Below are 21,265 nucleotides of genomic sequence, written 5' to 3'. Positions count from 1 at the left end.
TCTAAAGTCTGACCTAAGACTGTAGGTTAAGATATGGACTACCTTGATGACTGTCTCTAAAGTCTGGCCTAAGACTGTAGGTTAAGATATGGACTTACTTGGTGTCTGTCTCTAAAGTCTGGCCTAAGACTGTAGGTTAAGATATGGACTACCTTGGTGACTGTCTCTAAAGTCTGACCTAAGACTGTAGGTTAAGATATGGACTACCTTGATGACTGTCTCTAACGTCTGACCTAAGACTGTAGGTTAAGATATGGACTACCTTGGTGACTGTCTCTAAAGTCTGACCTAAGACTGTAGGTTAAGATATGGACTACCTTGGTGACTGTCTCTAAAGTCTGACCTAAGACTGTAGGTTAAGATATGGACTACCTTGATGACTGTCTCTAAAGTCTGACCTAAGACTGTAGGTTAAGATATGGACTACCTTGGTGACTGTCTCTAAAGTCTGACCAAAGACTGTAGGTTAAGATATCGACTACCTTGGTGACTGTCTCTAAAGTCTGACCAAAGACTGTAGGTTAGGATATGGACTACCTTGATGACTGTCTCTAAAGTCTGGCCTAAGACTGTAGGTTAAGATATGGACTACCTTGGTGACTGTCTCTAAAGTCTGACCTAAGACTGTAGGTTAAGATATGGACTTACTTGATGACTGTCTCTAAAGTCTGACCTAAGACTGTAATTTAAGATATGGACTACCTTGATGACTCTCTAAAGTCTGGCCTAAGACTGTAGGTTAAGATATGGACTACCTTGGTGTCTGTCTCTAAAGTCTGACCTAAGACTGTAGGTTAAGATATGGACTACCTTGATGACTCTCTAAAGTCTGGCCTAAGACTGTAGGTTAAGATATGGACTACCTTAATGACTGTCTCTAAAGTCTGGCCTAAGACTGTAGGTTAAGATATGGACTACCTTAATGACTGTCTCTAAAGTCTGACCTAAGACTGTAGGTTAAGATATGGACTACCTTGGTGTCTGTCTCTAAAGTCTGACCTAAGACTGTAGGTTAAGATATGGACTACCTTGGTGTCTGTCTCTAAAGTCTGACCTAAGACTGTAGGTTAAGATATGGACTACCTTGATGACTGTCTCTAAAGTCTGACCTAAGACTGTAGGTTAAGATATGGACTACCTTGGTGTCTGTCTCTAAAGTCTGACCTAAGACTGTAGGTTAAGATATGGACTTACTTGGTGACTGTCTCTAAAGTCTGACCTAAGACTGTAGGTTAAGATATGGACTTACTTGGTGACTGTCTCTAAAGTCTGACCTAAGACTGTAGGTTAGGATATGGACTACCTTGGTGTCTGTCTCTAAAGTCTGACCTAAGACTGTAGGTTAGGATATGGACTTACTTGATGACTGTCTCTAAAGTCTGACCTAAGACTGTAGGTTAGGATATAGACTACCTTGATGACTGTCTCTAAAGTCTGACCTAAGACTGTAGGTTAGGATATGGACTTACTTGATGACTGTCTCTAAAGTCTGACCTAAGACTGTAGGTTAAGATATGGACTACCTTGGTGTCTGTCTCTAAAGTCTGACCTAAGACTGTAGGTTAAGATATGGACTACCTTGGTGTCTGTCTCTAAAGTCTGACCTAAGACTGTAGGTTAAGATATGGACTACCTTGGTGTCTGTCTCTAAAGTCTGACCTAAGACTGTAGGTTAAGATATGGACTTACTTGATGACTGTCTCTAAAGTCTGACCTAAGACTGTAGGTTAAGATATGGACTACCTTGGTGTCTGTCTCTAAAGTCTGACCTAAGACTGTAGGTTAAGATATGGACTTACTTGATGACTGTCTCTAAAGTCTGGCCTAAGACTGTAGGTTAAGATATGGACTACCTTGATGACTGTCTCTAAAGTCTGACCTAAGACTGTAGGTTAAGATATGGACTTACTTGATGACTGTCTCTAAAGTCTGACCTAAGACTGTAGGTTAAGATATGGACTACCTTGGTGTCTGTCTCTAAAGTCTGACCTAATACTGTAGGTTAAGATATGGACTACCTTGGTGTCTGTCTCTAAAGTCTGACCTAAGACTGTAGGTTAAGATATGGACTACCTTGATGACTGTCTCTAAAGTCTGACCTAAGACTGTAGGTTAAGATATGGACTACCTTGGTGACTGTCTCTAAAGTCTGACCTAAGACTGTAGGTTAAGATATGGACTTACTTGATGACTGTCTCTAAAGTCTGACCTAAGACTGTAGGTTAAGATATGGACTACCTTGATGACTGTCTCTAAAGTCTGACCTAAGACTGTAGGTTAAGATATGGACTACCTTGGTGACTGTCTCTAAAGTCTGACCTAAGACTGTAGGTTAAGATATGGACTACCTTGATGACTGATTCTAGTCTGACCTAAGACTGTAGGTTAAGATATGGACTACCTTGGTGACTGTCTCTAAAGTCTGACCTAAGACTGTAGGTTAAGATATGGACTTACTTGATGACTGTCTCTAAAGTCTGACCTAAGACTGTAGGTTAAGATATGGACTACCTTGGTGACTGTCTCTAAAGTCTGACCTAAGACTGTAGGTTAAGATATGGACTTACTTGATGACTGTCTCTAAAGTCTGACCTAAGACTGTAGGTTAAGATATGGACTACCTTGGTGTCTGTCTCTAAAGTCTGACCTAAGACTGTAGGTTAAGATATGGACTACCTTGATGACTGTCTCTAAAGTCTGACCTAAGACTGTAGGTTAAGATATGGACTACCTTGATGTCTGTCTCTAAAGTCTGACCTAAGACTGTAGGTTAGGATATGGACTTACTTGATGACTGTCTCTAAAGTCTGACCTAAGACTGTAGGTTAAGATATGGACTACCTTGATGATTGTCTCTAAAGTCTGACCTAAGACTGTAGGTTAAGATATGGACTACCTTGGTGTCTGTCTCTAAAGTCTGACCTAAGACTGTAGGTTAAGATATGGACTACCTTGATGACTGTCTCTAAAGTCTGACCTAAGACTGTAGGTTAAGATATGGACTACCTTAATGACTGTCTCTAAAGTCTGACCTAAGACTGTAGGTTAAGATATGGACTACCTTGGTGTCTGTGTCTAAAGTCTGACCTAAGACTGTAGGTTAAGATATGGACTACCTTGGTGTCTGTGTCTAAAGTCTGACCTAAGACTGTAGGTTAAGATATAGACTACCTTGATGACTGTCTCTAAAGTCTGACCTAAGACTGTAGGTTAAGATATGGACTACCTTGGTGACTGTGTCTAAAGTCTGACCTAAGACTGTAGGTTAAGATATGGACTACCTTGGTGACTGTCTCTAAAGTCTGACCTAAGACTGTAGGTTAAGATATAGACTACCTTGATGTCTGTCTCTAAAGTCTGACCTAAGACTGTAGGTTAAGATATGGACTACCTTGATGACTGTCTCTAAAGTCTGACCTAAGACTGTAGGTTAAGATATGGACTACCTTGGTGACTGTCTCTAAAGTCTGACCTAAGACTGTAGGTTAAGATATGGACTTACTTGATGACTGTCTCTAAAGTCTGACCTAAGACTGTAGGTTAAGATATGGACTACCTTGATGACTGTCTCTAAGGTCTGGCCTAAGACTGTAGGTTAAGATATGGACTTACTTGATGACTGTCTAAAGTCTGACCTAAGACTGTAGGTTAAGATATGGACTACCTTTATGACTGTCTCTAAAGTCTGACCTAAGACTGTAGGTTAAGATATGGACTACCTTGGTGACTGTGTCTAAAGTCTGACCTAAGACTGTAGGTTAAGATATGGACTACCTTGATGACTGTCTCTAAAGTCTGACCTAAGACTGTAGGTTAAGATATGGACTACCTTGATGACTGTCTCTAAAGTCTGACCTAAGACTGTAGGTTAAGATATGGACTACCTTGGTGACTGTGTCTAAAGTCTGACCTAAGACTGTAGGTTAAGATATGGACTTACTTGATGACTGTGTCTAAAGTCTGACCTAAGACTGTAGGTTAAGATATGGACTACCTTGATGACTGTGTCTAAAGTCTGACCTAAGACTGTAGGTTAAGATATGGACTATCTTGATGACTGTCTCTAAAGTCTGGCCTAAGACTGTAGGTTAAGATATGGACTACCTTGATGACTGTCTCTAAAGTCTGACCTAAGACTGTAGGTTAAGATATGGACTACCTAGATGACTGTCTCTAAAGTCTGACCTAAGACTGTAGGTTAGGATATGGACTACCTTGGTGACTGTCTCTAAAGTCTGGCCTAAGACTGTAGGTTAAGATATGGACTACCTTGGTGTCTGTCTCTAAAGTCTGACCTAAGACTGTAGGTTAAGATATGGACTACCTTGGTGACTGTCTCTAAAGTCTGGCCTAAGACTGTAGGTTAAGATATGGACTACCTTGATGACTGTCTCTAAAGTCTGGCCTAAGACTGTAGGTTAAGATATGGACTACCTTGATGACTGTCTCTAAAGTCTGACCTAAGACTGTAGGTTAAGATATGGACTACCTTGGTGACTGTCTCTAAAGTCTGGCCTAAGACTGTAGGTTAAGATATGGACTACCTTGATGACTGTCTCTAAAGTCTGACCTAAGACTGTAGGTTAAGATATAGACTTACTTGATGACTGCCTCTAAAGCCTGACCTAAGGATGCAGGTTTGCCATTAACAGAGTTGAAATCCAGCTGGTGAGAGAGATATGATGTAGACTCCAACAATCTGTTAAATTCTCGCTCAACCATTTCATCCTTGTCTTTTGGTACCTGTAAATAACAGATACAGTTAATTTGCCGTTCCCCAAGGGTTTCAATATAACTGGATTTAATTTGCCATTCCCCAAGGGTTTCAATATAACTGGATTCAACTGTAAGTACAGTCAGGAAGCCGTTCCCCAAGGATTTCAATATAACTGGATTTAATTTGCCATTCCCCAAGGGTTTCAATATAACTGGATTTAATTTGCCATTCCCCAAGGGTTTCAATATAACTGGATTCAACTGTAAGTACAGTCAGGAAGCCGTTCCCCAAGGGTTTCAATATAACTGGATTTAATTTGCCATTCCCCAAGGGTTTCAATATAACTGGATTTAATTTGCCATTCCCCAAGGGTTTCAATATAACTGGATTCAACTGTAAGTACAGTCAGGAAGCCGTTCCCCGAGGGTTTCAATATAACTGGATTCAACTGTAATTTGTTAAAGTGAATTGCAAAAGGTGGAATAAACTAATTTTTCAAAGTAATAACAGTTGTATCCAACTCAGATGCAAACATTGTAATTCACTGTGTGATTCAAGATAACTTTTAATTATTACAAGAAAAGTGTAGAAAACATAAGAATGAAATGAATCAGGTTTACAGACCGTTCCACCATTGGTCTCGTACAGAGGACACTTCTGTTTGATCTTGTGCAGTTCCATGTTAATTTGTCTGCTCATTACAGTGATAGGATTACCACCTAAAAACAAGAAATCAACCTACATATATTGGTTCGCTGCAGAATAACACAATTTTAAAAAGCAATATTTATAATGATGCTTTGGCAATTAATACAAAATTCAAAGGATATTTTCAGTCAGTCATTAAGATTCTGCCCTAATTTTTTAAACTTCACACACAATGTATTCAAAACAGTAAAAATCAGATTTGTTTAAGTCCATCAAATGACTATAGGTATTGTGTTTAAGCTATAACAGATAAACTTTAAGTCAATTAACACTTACCCAGACCGGTGACCACCATGGCCCCAAGATCTGCCACATAGTTACCCTTACGGAAGGTGGCTACCCTACCTCCAACCCGGTCCTGTACAGATAATATATTCAGTTTAAATAACATAATATCAAATTTCAACCAATCAGAAGTTACTCAATGGCAGTCATTTCGTCCGATCAGGAAGTAGAAAACAAATCAGAATACTGGTGGTACTACATAATAAATTACAAATACAAGAGAAGTTAAAGTTACTTTCATTAATTGTACTACTGGCCCTATATCATGGCCCAAGCTCTCTTGTTTATTCATGACCTTGAAGCGAGGACAAGGTAATTCCTTTGAACAAACTTAGTAGCACTTCATTCCAACATGCTACTGACCCATTATTATGACAGTGGGCCTCTTGCATAATGAAAAGAAGTCATTTCAAGCTTTTCACACAGTAAAACCCATGTTATCTTAAAAGTAGGTCAAGCTCACCAATTTGAACAAACCCTTCATCCCAGCATGCTATTAACCCAATACCATGACCCTGAATATCTTGGTTATTGAGAAACAGTCATTGAAGGATTTTAACACATTTGACGATTGTTACTTTAAAAGCAGGTCAAAGTCATTCACTTGAACATACCTACAGTGTAGCAGCCTTTATCCCAGCATGATACTGGCTTAATGTCATAATCCAGGGCCTCTTGGTTATTGAGAAAAAGTTCAAAATGCAAATTGCATATGGATAGATGGTGCATAGTGCATGAGGACAGACAAAAGGCAATTAGAATAGGTCACTTAAGACAGTATCTCAGGTGACCTAACAGGAGGCCAAGAGGGCCTGCATTGCTTACCTGGATATTTCAGTAATTATGGCAAAATACTCTTAATACTTCTTTTGAACTGCCTCTCCCAACAATTGTTCAAAATACAGAAGGACCAAATCATGTCATTCTTGAAAAGAAAAAAGGATTCTAATTTTTTGTTATTGCTATATTCCCCTATTGCACCCTCTGTTTAAACAATGTTATAATTAGATTTCCTTTGCCAATTGATGCTCCCGACCAATTTCATCAAAATCCATTCATCCATTCAGGACTAGTACGGTTTTAAGGAAAATGTTAACTGGGACAATGGACGGACGCTGCACCATGCCATAAGCTCAGCGACTCTTTGGAGGCAGGTGAGCTGAAAATGTAATTTTGCTATTCTATAGTAAGCTACTTCCACTATGGCTACAAAATATTCAAAAGTGTGATTGATAACGAGACATACCCGAGCCTCAAGAACAATGACTTCCATGCCAAAAGACATGAGCTGGCGAGCAGCAGTGAGTCCAGCTATACCAGCCCCGATGATGATGACTCTCCCGTGTTTCTTTACTGTAGAAAAATTGAGTAAAAAAAAACTTAATGTTTGAAGTCAAACTTAAGATACTTAAAGAATGACTGAATTGAATATGTACAATATCAAAGACCACAACACACTCGCATAAGTCACAATAAATCTGAAGTATACTACCAAGTTAACAAGACTGTACTCATGTCTGGGATCACAAGTTAACAAGACTGTACCCATGTCTGGGATCACAAGTTAACAAGACAGTACTCATGTCTGAGATCACAAGTTTATAAGACTGTACTCATGTCTGGGACCACAAGTTAACAAGACTGTACTCATGTCTGAGATCACAAGTTTATAAGACTGTACTCATGTCTGGGACCACAAGTTTACAAGACTGTACTCATGTCTGAGATCACAAGTTTATAAGACTGTACTCATGTCTGGGACCACAAGTTAACAAGACTGTACTCATGTCTGAGATCACAAGTTTATAAGACTGTACTCATGTCTGGGACCACAAGTTTACAAGACTGTACTCATGTCTGGGATCACAAGTTAACAAGACTGTACTCATGTCTGGGATCACAAGTTAACAAGACTGTACTCATGTCTGGGATCACAAGTTTACAAGACTGTACTCATGTCTGAGATCACAAGTTTATAAGACTGTACTCATGTCTGGGACCACAAGTTAACAAGACTGTACTCATGTCTGAGATTACAAGTTTACAAGACTGTACTCATGTCTGGGACCACAAGTTTACAAGACTGTACTCATGTCTGGGATTACAAGTTAACAAGACTGTACTCATGTCTGGGATCACAAGTTTACAAGACAGTACTCATGTCTGAGATCACAAGTTTACAAGACTGTACTCATGTCTGAGATTACAAGTTTACAAGACTGTACTCATGTCTGAGATCACGTACAAGTTAACAAGACAGTACACATGTCTGGGATCACAAGTTTACAAGACTGTACTCATGTCTGAGATCACAAGTTTACAAGACTGTACTCATGTCTGAGATCACAAGTTAACAAGACTGTACTCGTGTCTGGGATCACAAGTTAACAAGACAGTACTCGTGTCTGAGATCACAAGTAAACAAGTCTGTACTCATGTCTGGGACCACAAGTTAACAAGACTGTACTCATTTCTGAGATCACAAGTTAACAAGACTGTACTCGTGTCTGTAATCACAAGTTAACAAGACAGTACTCATGTCTGAGACCACAAGTTAACAAGACTGTACTCATGTCTGAGATCACAAGTTAACAAGACTGTACTCATGTCTGGGACCACAAGTTTACAAGACTGTACTCATGTCTGAGATCACGTACAAGTTTACAAGACTGTATTCATGTCTGTAATCACAAGTTAACAAGACTGTACTCGTGTCTGTAATCACAAGTTTACAAGACTGTACTCATGTCTGAGATCACAAGTTTACAAGACTGTACTCATGTCTGGGTCCACAAGTTAACAAGACTGTACTCATGTCTGGGATCACAAGTTTACAAGACTGTACTCATGTCTGAGATCACAAGTTTACAAGACTGTACTCATGTCTGAGATCACAAGTTAACAAGACTGTACTCATGTCTGAGATCACAAGTTTACAAGACTGTACTCATGTCTGAGATCACAAGTTAACAAGACTGTACTCATGTCTGAGAACACAAGTTAACAAGACTGTACTCATGTCTGGGACCACAAGTTAACAAGACTGTACTCATGTCTGGGATCACAAGTTTACAAGACTGTACTCATGTCTGAGATCACAAGTTAACAAGACTGTACTCATGTCTGAGATCACAAGTTTACAAGACTGTACTCATGTCTGAGATCACAAGTTAACAAGACTGTACTCATGTCTGAGAACACAAGTTAACAAGACTGTACTCATGTCTGGGACCACAAGTTTACAAGACTGTACTCATGTCTGGGATTACAAGTTAACAAGACTGTACTCATGTCTGGGATCACAAGTTTACAAGACAGTACTCATGTCTGGGATCACAAGTTAACAAGACTGTACTCATGTCTGGGATCACAAGTTTACAAGACAGTACTCATGTCTGAGATCACAATTGCAAGTTAACAAGACTGTACTCATGTCTGGGATCACAAGTTAACAAGACTGTACTCATGTCTGGGATCACAAGTTTACAAGACAGTACTCATGTCTGGGATCACAAGTTAACAAGACTGTACTCATGTCTGGGATCACAAGTTAACAAGACAGTACTCGTGTCTGAGATCACAAGTAAACAAGTCTGTACTCATGTCTGGGACCACAAGTTAACAAGACTGTACTCATTTCTGAGATCACAAGTTAACAAGACTGTACTCGTGTCTGTAATCACAAGTTAACAAGACAGTACTCATGTCTGAGACCACAAGTTAACAAGACTGTACTCATGTCTGAGATCACAAGTTAACAAGACTGTACTCATGTCTGGGACCACAAGTTTACAAGACTGTACTCATGTCTGAGATCACGTACAAGTTTACAAGACTGTATTCATGTCTGTAATCACAAGTTAACAAGACTGTACTCGTGTCTGTAATCACAAGTTTACAAGACTGTACTCATGTCTGAGATCACAAGTTTACAAGACTGTACTCATGTCTGGGACCACAAGTTAACAAGACTGTACTCATGTCTGGGATCACAAGTTTACAAGACTGTACTCATGTCTGAGATCACAAGTTTACAAGACTGTACTCATGTCTGAGATCACAAGTTAACAAGACTGTACTCATGTCTGAGATCACAAGTTTACAAGACTGTACTCATGTCTGAGATCACAAGTTAACAAGACTGTACTCATGTCTGAGATCACAAGTTAACAAGACTGTACTCATGTCTGAGAACACAAGTTAACAAGACTGTACTCATGTCTGGGACCACAAGTTAACAAGACTGTACTCATGTCTGGGATCACAAGTTTACAAGACTGTACTCAAGTCTGAGATCACAAGTTAACAAGACTGTACTCAGGTCTGAGATCACAAATTTACAAGACTGTACTCATGTCTGAGATCACAAGTTAACAAGACTGAAATCATGTCTGAGAACACAAGTTAACAAGACAGTACTCATGTCTGAGATCACAAGTTTACAAGACTGTACTCATGTCTGGGATCACAAGTTAACAAGACAGTACTCATGTCTGGGATCACAAGTTAACAAGACAGTACTCATGTCTGGGACCACAAGTTTACAAGACAGTACTCATGTCTGGGATCACAAGTTTACAAGACTGTACTCATGTCTGGGATCACAAGTTAACAAGACTGTACTCATGTCTGGGACCACAAGTTTACAAGACTGTACTCATGTCTGGGATCACAAGTTAACAAGACTGTACTCATGTCTGGGATCACAAGTTAACAAGACTGTACTCATGTCTGGGACCACAAGTTTACAAGACTGTACTCATGTCTGGGATCACAAGTTTACAAGACTGTACTCATGTCTGGGACCACAAGTTAACAAGACAGTACTCATGTCTGGGATCACAAGTTTACAAGACTGTACTCATGTCTGGGATCACAAGTTAACAAGACTGTACTCATGTCTGGGTCCACAAGTTAACAAGACTGTACTCATGTCTGGGACCACAAGTTAACAAGACTGTACTCATGTCTGGGATTACAAGTTAACAAGACTGTACTCATGTCTGGGACCACAAGTTAACAAGACTGTACCCATGTCTGGGACCACAAGTTTACAAGACTGTACTCATGTCTGGGATCACAAGTTAACAAGACTGTACTCATGTCTGAGACCACAAGTTAACAAGACTGTACTCATGTCTGGGATCACAAGTTTACAAGACTGTACTCATGTCTGAGATCACAAGTTTACAAGACAGTACTCATGTCTGGGATCACAAGTTAACAATACTGTACTCATGTCTGGGATCACAAGTTAACAATACTGTACTCATGTCTGGGATCACAAGTTTACAAGACTGTACTCATGTCTGGGATCACAAGTTAACAATACTGTACTCATGTCTGGGATCACAAGTTAACAAGACAGTACTCATGTCTGAGATCACAAGTTAAAAAGACTGTACTCATGTCTGAGATCACAAGTTAACAAGACAGTACTCATGTCTGGGACCACAAGTTAACAAGACTGTACTCATGTCTGAGATCACAAGTTTACAAGACTGTACTCATGTCTGGGATCACAAGTTAACAAGACTGTACTCATGTCTGGGATCACAAGTTAACAAGACTGTACTCATGTCTGGGACCACAAGTTAACAAGACAGTACTCATGTCTGGGACCACAAGTTAACAAGACTGTACTCATGTCTGGGATCACAAGTTAACAAGACTGTACTCATGTCTGGGATCACAAGTTTACAAGACTGTACTCATGTCTGAGATCAGAAGTTTACAAGACTGTACTCATGTCTGAGATCACAAGTTAACAAGACTGTACTCATGTCTGGGATCACAAGTTAACAAGACTGTACTCGTGTCTGGGATCACAAGTTAACAAGACTGTACTCATGTCTGAGATCACAAGTTTACAAGACTGTACTCATGTCTGAGATCACAAGTTACAAGAATGTACTCATGTCTGAGATCACAAGTTTACAAGACTATTCTAAATTTTTTACTAAGAACATATTGAAAACATTTTCAGAAGTAAGTTTACCAGCAGAGATACATACCAGGTAATGGCTTTAGACGTTTGTATACCCCGAAGTTTATGTAACCAAATCGTTCCAAATAGGCATGTACTCTCATCACTAAAGGCCCATCACCTGCAATGGAAAAGTAAAACCCTTTAGAGGCACATACTATCTTCCTCAACCTACAAAAGTCAGCCATGTAATAGAAATGATTTGTTTATTTTTTATTGACTTAGGAATATTATTTCTTACTGTCTCACAGATTTGGAACAACATATATATACCTGTTTCATGGGAAAGTGACTTACTAATAGAACATTTCCTGCATGCTTGAAATGATGGAATCCCAATGTAACTACGTACATGTACTTTAAAATATTCTACAATATCACGTTTCTAAGGAAACTTTAATTGTGCTTCATTGCCATGAAAGGAAACATTTTTACCTCTTTGAATATGTATGATACAACATCAAAAAACATTGAAAAGATTTTGTGTAGGACGTGATTTACCCAGAAATCACAAACCATAGAAAAGAAACATTTAGGCATAGAAAATGTACTGTCTGCTGTTTTCTACTTATACACCAACCAAAGAAATTCCGAGGACCTTTTTCATTTTACATGCCAATTTCACTAAAATCCAAACGCTCCTGCCCTTTATACAGTATAATATGGACTGTGTATGTTTCAGCATGGTTGCTTGATCAGATATTATATTCATAAGGTGGAAACTCTTGACTAATCTAAGTCTGGTGTACTTTTTATATTTGCAGATTTTCACTAAATTTACAACTCTAGCTTTGTTTTTTATAGTATGAATTATAAAATACTGACAAAGTGTGATCTTTGTTTTTATAGTATGAATTATAAAATACTGACAAAGTGTGATCTTTGTTTTTATAGTATGAATTATAAAATACTGACAAAGTGTGATCTTTGTTTTTATAGTATGAATTATAAAATACTGACAAAATGTGATCTTTGTTTTTATAGTATGAATTATAAAATACTGACAAAGTGTGATCTTTGTTTTTATAGTATGAATTATAAAATACTGACAAAGTGTGATCAGAATATAGTTTTAACTACTGGTATGATGATATTGTAAAGGAAACTCTCAGCAAATCGCAGCATATTGAGCATAATATCCTAAGCAAACTTGCATCAATTTGTTAAACATTGAACTTCAACATAGATATGTATACTATATTGATTGAACAAGCATACCTATTTTTTAAAAAGGTGACTTATATTTAAAAGCAGAATGAGTAAACTACTGATCAGAAATGTTGATAAATCAACATGTAAAAACCTTAACATAACGTAAATCCAGCCAGGTATCCTTTATTAGCAAAGTTGAAACATATACCATTTAATATGCACAATACACAATACTGGTTGGTTACTTGTTACACATCAATATTAAAATCAAAATAAATATAAAAACATCATAAAGAAATGACTCATGCCCTGTCAAGATAATCAAATAATTGTTTTGAGAACATGTTTCCCCTCTTCCAATGTCTGAATATCACTAAACATTCCGTTAACTGTTCAAAGGTGAAGGTCAGAAGCAAGATTGTACAGTAGTGCCCTAGGTATACCACCACCTGTTGTGTAACCTCTATAACTGTTCAAAGGTGAAGGTCAGAACAAGATTGTACAGTAGTACCTTGGTATACCACCATCCATTGTGTAAACTCTATAACTGTTCAAAGGTTAAGGTCAGAACAAGATTGTACAGTAGTGCCCTAGTATACCACCATCCATTGTGTAAACTCTATAACTGTTCAAAGGTGAAGGTCAGAACAAGAATGTACAGTAGTGCCCTGGTATATCACCATCCATTGTGTAAACTCTATAACTGTTCAAAGGTGAAGGTCAGAACAAGATTGTACAGTAGTGCCCTGGTATACCACCATCCATTGTGTAAACTCTATAACTGTTCAAAGGTGAAGGTCAGAACAAGATTGAATAGTAGTGCCCTGGTATACCACCATCCATTGTGTAAACTCTATAACTGTTCAAAGGTGAAGGTCAGAACAAGATTGAATAGTAGTGCCCTGGTATACCACCATCCATTGTGTAAACTCTATAACTATTCAAAGGTGAAGGTCAGAACAAGATTGTACAGTAGTGCCCTGGTATACCACCACTAGTAACGTCAACCCTGCATACCTTGAAATGAATGTCACAGTGATCTATTATTGTACACTGCACCACATGTCATTGAGTGATGCTTATATTTCATGTTTCATCAAAATTTCTTCAACTGTTGATAGGTATATGTCATGAATGATACTGCATAGAAATATATTTGTACTCAATTGACCTTTGACCTTAAGTAAAGATTGAAGTGACCTAATTATAGTATACTGCACAGCACCTTTATTATATTGTATGTGTTTCATATTTCATCAAGATATCTGTTAAATGAACTGTTCAAAATTTATACCCGGGACAAGACTCTGTTAGGATGACAACAACAATATATATAAACTTAAGGGAACAAGAAGAGGAAATAGTGCTAAAACATGTACAAATTTCCCTTCATTCAAAAGAGAGCAATCAATGTGTTTCAGTCACATACGTACTGTTGTATGGAGCCTCAATCTGGGGTAAGGCATTCTCAAATGTCAGCTGCTGTTTAGGATTCTCCAACCAAAGTTGAATCTGTCAAACATACAGGCGAGAATTATATTAATTGTTTATCCTGTCTTTGTGACATACAGGAGAGAATTACATTAATTGTTTATCCTGTCTTTGTTACATACAGGAGAGAATTACATTGTTTATCCTATCTTTGTGACATACAGGAGAGAATTACATTAATTGTTTATCCTGTCCTTGTGACATACAGGAGAGAATTACATAAATTGTTTATCCTGTCTTTGTGACATACAGGAGAGAATTACATTAATTGTTTATCCTGTCTTTGTTACATACAGGAGAGAATTACATTGTTTATCCTGTCTTTGTGACATACAGGAGAGAATTACATTAATTGTTTATCCTGTCTGAGTTAATACAGGAGAGAATTATATTAATTGTTTATCCTGTCTTTGTGACATACAGGAGAGAATTACATTAATTGTTTATCCTGTCTGAGTTAATACAGGAGAGAATTACATTAATTGTTTATCCTGTCTTTGTGACATACAGGAGAGAATTACATTAACTGTTTATCCTGTCTTTGTGACATACAGGAGAGAATTACATTAATTATTTATACTGTCTTTGTGACATACAGGAGAGAAATACATTAATTGTTTATACTGTCTTTGTGACATACAGGAGAGAATTACATTAATTGTTTATCCTGTCTGAGTTAATACAGGAGAGAATTACATTAATTGTTTATCCTGTCCTTGTGACATACAGGAGAGAATTACATTAATTGTTTATCCTGTCCTTGTGGCATACAGGAGATAATTGCATTAATTGTTTATCCTGTCTGAGTTAATACAGGAGAGAATTACATTAATTGTTTATCCGGTCTTTGTGACATACAGGAGAGAATTACATTAATTGTTTATCCTGTCTGAGTTAATACAGGAGAGAATTACATTAATTGTTTATCCGGTCTTTGTGACATACAGGAGAGAATTACATTAATTGTTTGTCCTGTCTTTGTGACATACAGGAGAGAATTACATTAATTGTTTGTCCTGTCTTTGTGACATACAGGAGAGAATTACATTAATTGTTTATCCTGTCTTTGTGACATACAGGAGAGAATTATATTAATTGTTTGTCCTGTCTTTGTGACATACAGGAGAGAATTGCATTAATTGTTTATTCTGTCTTTGTGACATACAGGAGAGAATTACATTAATTGTTTATCCTGTCTTTGTGACATACAGGAGAGAATTACATTAATTGTTTATCCTGTCCATGTGACATACAGGAGAAAATTACATTAATTGTTTATCCTGTCTTTGTGACATACAGGAGAGAATTACATTAATTGTTTATCCTGTCTTTGTGACATACAGGAGAGAATTACATTAATTGTTTATCCTGTCTTTGTTACATACAGGAGAGAATTACATTAATTGTTTATCCCACATCACATTAACCAGCTGTCCTAATAGTTCGAGGTATAAGAACATTTTTTTTTGTAAATGATATCTTGCAACACTGACCTGTCTGTTCCTCAGGTATAGGAACACCTTCTGTGACTGAGGAGGACCTTGAATTATGTCTGGAAAACATGCTGCTTCCTGTGAGGTCATTTTATCAAATGGTAGGCGACTCTGAAAGGCTGCTCCTTCAAGACCTATATACAGTCATTTGAAAAAAAAAAAAAAAAAAATTCAAACAGTAGAAGTGACTCTTCATTTTCAAAATGTCACAAAATATTGCATGAAATTAGAATGATCATTCTTTGTGATCAGTTCCTTTATAGACAAGGACAAAGACCTGTGTTCTCACATACTGCACAGAGTTATCCCGCGGTTACTAGGAAAAAGATAAATCAATGCAATCTCACAGTGGGGGGTAAAGACAGCAGTCACACGTTATATGACGTTGCACACAATAACATAACGTCATCATTTACGTTGAGTTACCATATTTTAAATGATGACGTCATTAATTTTGATGCACATTCCAAGGAGCATTACGTATACAGATGGCTTGATGAAATACTTTCATAAAAGCTTACATTTGCTTGGAAGTATGCAAACATGTGAGAAAAATAATCAAACATGGGTCTGTTCTGCGAACAAGGATATCTCAACCCTCGTGTAAGAGTTTGTCTGGCCAGCACTCGGCAAGCCTCATGCTGACTGGCCAAACTGTTACACTCGGGTTGAGATATCCCTGTCCACGGAACAGGCCCATGTCCCATTCTATTATTCTTTAGATAATTTGATCACATTAGCACAACAAAATTGCTAATTGTATGATTAGCCCACAGCATTTAATCTAAGTTTTTATATGAAAAAAAAACAACCAAAAACCAAAATGAACAACTGTAACATCAGAATAAGGCTGCTTTAATTAGTAACAGACACTCTAAATATAAATTTTCCAGATGACAAAACGAAAACAAAATAAAACAATTTTTTAATTTCTTCCTTTAAAAACAAGGTCATCTTGAGCACCTGTTGAGGTCTATATTGCTGGCTAGGCAGTATTTGTATGTACTGAGATTACATGATATTTTTATTCTTAATAAAATTCTATAAAGATCCTTATGTACAAAAATATTTTAAGACAAAAAACACAAATTGCCTTTTTTTAATACTTTTGAGGTATTTCATAAGAGGCATAGTCTGTCTTTAAATCATAGGGTCATTGATACTCATATTGATATTCATATTGATATTCATATTATTATTCATGGGTCAAGCTGATGCCCAGCTTTTCGGGGATAAGACTCTCAGGCTGAATAACTAAAATTGATGGCTAAACAAACATAAATTGAGAGCAGACCACGAGTGTAATTTACACGAACATGTCCTTTATACAAATATGACCAGTATTAATGTTTGTCGTGAAATGATGGGAAGACATTTTTACTTGACTTATGACTGTTTAGAAACAAATAATTATCTGCTAAAATCTAAAACTGACAAATACATACGATGCAGTGTATGTTATTTTTTTTAATGAAAGATACCGAGATGTTACGGAAATTGTGATTTATCCCTATTGTACAAATACAGTTGGTTTAAAGACATTATCCTCTTCACAGGTTGTTTATATTAAAAAGGAAAATCAGAAAGGCAATTGACAGAGGAGTTTTGTCAACCACAAAATTGTCAAATATAGTTTGACCCTGCTATGAATACGGCCTCCTGGTTTTTGTTGACATATATCCTGCCTTACCAGGTATGTAGGTTTCAGGTCAGTTTGTATATGTAATTTATCTTAGGTCCTATGTTTTTAAAGTCAATTGATTCATTTCACCTGTAGGGTCATCATTTTCACTTTCATCAGCGGGTTCAGGGTCAGCCTCAACTTTTGGAGCTGAAGGTGGTGGCACAGGTTTGTCTGGCTTGTCTTTCTTTTCTTCCTCCGAGTAGTATTCATCCTCAGAAATGTTGGCCAGCTGTTCATCCATCTCCTTGTACTCAACCTGAATTCAACAAACTAACATTATAAGTCTGTGTCTTTATTCTATTCGTTTTATTTTTCCAAAGCTAATCTAACTCTTATTAAAGTGATGATCTTCAATCTATTACCATGTTTATCTGCAAATAAGTCCCTGTCCACAAAATAAGCCCCTCCTTCTTTTTCGCAGAATTATTTACACTAGGGGGAGGCTTATTTACACTAGGGGGAGGCTTATTTACACTAGGGGGGAGGCTTATTTACACTAGGGGGAGGCTTATTTACACTAGGGGGAGGCTTATTTACACTAGGGGATGAGGCTTATTTGAGGATAATCCAGCTGTGCCCACCGGGCACAACAAAAATTCAACAGTAGGAATAAAATTCATCAGTTTGGTATGAATGATATATACACATCTGTTTCCTTTATCAAGCAAAGAGTACAATAACCGCATGTTGGTGTTCTGATTGCTGAAATCAGCTCAGTACGCAAAATAGGCCGAGTTAGTGAAGTCAGCTGTCAAATTTGTAGTGTGACATTTCGTCCAAATGCGCATGCATTCCAATACTGTTGGTAGGAAAAGGGACAGGTAAGATGCTTACCCATTCCGCCCCTTATTGGATGATAAAATAGGGTCATAAAGATAACTCAACAATTGGCCCCCTCATCTCTGTTCATTAATTCTCCTTTCTTCCATATGGATTCTTAATTTTTCTCATTTTCCAGTTTTCCTCCCTTTCCAACACTTTTGAGTTGTTTCAGTCTATGATATGGTTGTGCATGTTGACATGGTCCGTGATAGCTGATTTATTACACTGTTTCTCTGACACGTTCAAAATTTTTGACTGGTTTCAACTATGTATGTGTAGTTGCAGCTATTGCATGGAATTTTTTTCGCAGCACTCTTGAAAATGCTTGCGATCCTCCACTCATGTATGTTATAGTACAAAACAAACTTGTTATAAAGTATTCAATAGATTTCTAGAATTAACCAGAATGCAGAAAATTTTGTATAGTTTTTATGGTACCTTCTGTACAAAGTGTAAGACTCAGCTCTGACGGTGTGTGTTTAAGTTAAATATATGGCAGTCATATGGCCCTCCAGGACAATAAGTATTAGCTTTCAGCATCAACCTTAGTCCCCTGAAAGAACTTATTTTTTCTAAAAATGAAATGACAGGTAAATTGATAAAATTATTCCTAATGTTGATAATTTTTGTGGAACTATTTTGAAAAAAACAACTTATTTCTTATCTTGTATCCAATACACTCTAAAGATTTGAGGGCAGAATATTGTAACAGGAATGTGATGGGATTAGGTTTGAATTTGAAAGAACTTTTGTTTGAACAGTTTTCAGTCGTTTTTTTTTTTGCATCTGAATTCACAGTTTTTCAGACTGTCAGGGATTCCACCTCTGACGTCCTCGCTCGGAGACTTACAAAGCTTTCTCCCACATGACAAAAAATCTCATGTAATTCAAAAATTTCTCCCTCCATGTCACGTTAAGAAATTTCTAATGTACCAGATTGCATGGTATCCATAAATATATATATACATATATAAATACATGTAAAGTTGTTTATAATACAGTCAGCAAAAGTGCAGTTTCAATTGAATTATACAAAAATCTGAAATGTTGATGTTTTATACTGGATGCATTCAATCATAAAACACAAAGAAGTCTTGCAAAATCGAGAATGTCTCGACTTTCAAAAGGAGCTCTGATAATTCCAACCCTGCTCAATGGGATGTCCCTTATTACTTGAATTCGAATAAGTACCTTGCATTATTGTTTACATTTATATAATTTCAGATTACAATACTTTTTGAAAGTCTTTTCTGTTGCATTGCATGAAATAATGATCAATATAGATTTTTCTTAACGTCCAAACATTTATTTTATTCTTAATTAATGTCATCTGTACATGTATGTTATACGAAAAAGTGACAGAATTCAACACATTATCTCCCTTGGTTTCTGCTAACTGACGCAGACGCGTCAATATAAGTTCTTTTAGAATCAATGGAAATTAGTAATAAGAAGCAACATCAAAGCGATGAATTTATGATATTTGTTTATATGCTGATTTAATTATTTATTTATAAACAAAGACAACACCGATGCACGACAACAGTCAAGTAAATAAAATGCTGTAACGTGCTTTTACCCTGGCCCGTTTCCGTCTGCTTGTTCGTCTTGCTTCACTGTCATCGCCCTCGTCATCGCCTCCCTGTCGTTTCTTTTCTTTGTCTTTCTCTTCCATTTCTAATTTGTCATCAGACAGAGAATTGAAAATATAGCAACCTTTCAGTAAAAATCACAATGCATATGAAAACGCCGATGCCGACAACAAAAGGCAAAGAAGCGGAAGCAATGTCCGATGCACAAAAAAGAAGCCGGTCACGGTGCTGACAAAATACGGAATATGTGTTATTACTCACGCCCCGTTCGTTTATGCGGACAAACCGGTTTGTCAGTTTTATATGTAATGTTTCAAATGTATAACGGACCTGCAACTGTTAATACAGGCATTGGAAGTCTTTGTCAAGGCTCGTCTGAAAACAATATAAAATCACCAGGTCTGTTATTGTCTATAACTTGTTATTGTCTATAACGTGTTACTGTCTATAACTTGTTACTGTCTATAACTTGTTATTGTCTATAGCTTGTTATTGTCTATAACTTGTTATTGTCTATAATCTGTTATTGTATATAACTTGCTATTGTCTATAACTTGTTATTGTCTATAGCTTGTTATTGTCTATAACTTGTTATTGTCTATAATCTGTTATTGTCTATAGCTTGTTATTGTCTATAACTTGTTATTGTCTATAATCTGTTATTGTAAATAACATGTTATTGTATATAACATGTTATTTTCTATAACCAGTTATTGTCTATAACCTGTTACTGTCTATAATCTGTTATTGTATATAACATGTTATTGTCTATAACTTGTTATTGTTTATAACCTGTTATTTTCTATAACCTGTTATTGTCTATAACCCGTTATTGTCTATAACCCGTTATTGTCTATAACTTGTTACTGTCTATAACTTGTTATTGTTTTTAACCTGTTTCTGTCTATAACCTGTTATTGTCTATAACCTGTTTCTGTCTATAACTTGCTATTGTCTATAACCTGTTACTGTCTATAACCTGTTACTGTCTATAACCTGTTATTGTCTATAACCTGTTTCTGTCTATAACTTGCTATTGTCTATAACCTGTTTCTGTCTATAACTTGCTATTGTCTATAACCTGTTATTGTTTTTAACCTGTTACTGTCTATAACCTGTTATTGTCTATAACTTGTTATTGTCTATAATCTGTTATTTTCTATAACCAGTTATTGTCTATAACCTGTTACTGTCTATAACCTGTTATTGTCTATAACTTGTTATTGTCTATAACGTGATACTGTCTATAACCTGTTATTGTCTATAACCTGTTATTGTCTATAACTTGTTATTGTATATAACCTGTTATTGTCTATAATCTGTTATTGTCTATAA

The 21,265-nt window shown here is 36.8% G+C and overlaps 1 protein-coding gene across 2 annotated transcripts in view; it reads right to left on the bottom strand.

Moving 5' to 3' along the window:
* LOC117328302 (lysine-specific histone demethylase 1A-like) overlaps positions 1–20,125 on the bottom strand; it is a 42,031-nt gene extending 21,906 nt beyond the window's left edge. The window contains exons 1-9 of one of the 2 annotated variants that reach the window (XM_033885825.1): positions 19,912–20,125; positions 17,604–17,772; positions 15,833–15,966; positions 14,282–14,360; positions 11,725–11,817; positions 6,957–7,063; positions 5,702–5,783; positions 5,342–5,436; positions 4,601–4,743 (exon numbers count right to left, since the gene is read on the bottom strand). In XM_033885825.1, coding sequence (XP_033741716.1) covers positions 4,601–4,743; positions 5,342–5,436; positions 5,702–5,783; positions 6,957–7,063; positions 11,725–11,817; positions 14,282–14,360; positions 15,833–15,966; positions 17,604–17,772; positions 19,912–20,013 — 1,004 coding nt within the window. In that variant the 5' untranslated portion in view covers positions 20,014–20,125. The remainder of the gene's footprint in view (positions 1–4,600; positions 4,744–5,341; positions 5,437–5,701; positions 5,784–6,956; positions 7,064–11,724; positions 11,818–14,281; positions 14,361–15,832; positions 15,967–17,603; positions 17,773–19,911) is intronic. The other variant, XM_033885826.1, reaches the window with a different exon arrangement.
* Positions 20,126–21,265: the final 1,140 nt, after the last annotated feature.

This window comes from Pecten maximus, chromosome 5, assembly GCF_902652985.1.
Source record: "Pecten maximus chromosome 5, xPecMax1.1, whole genome shotgun sequence".
NCBI lineage: Eukaryota > Metazoa > Mollusca > Bivalvia > Pectinida > Pectinidae > Pecten > Pecten maximus.
Note: the sequence above shows the minus strand (reverse complement) of the source record. Positions and strands in the feature narration are given on the sequence as shown.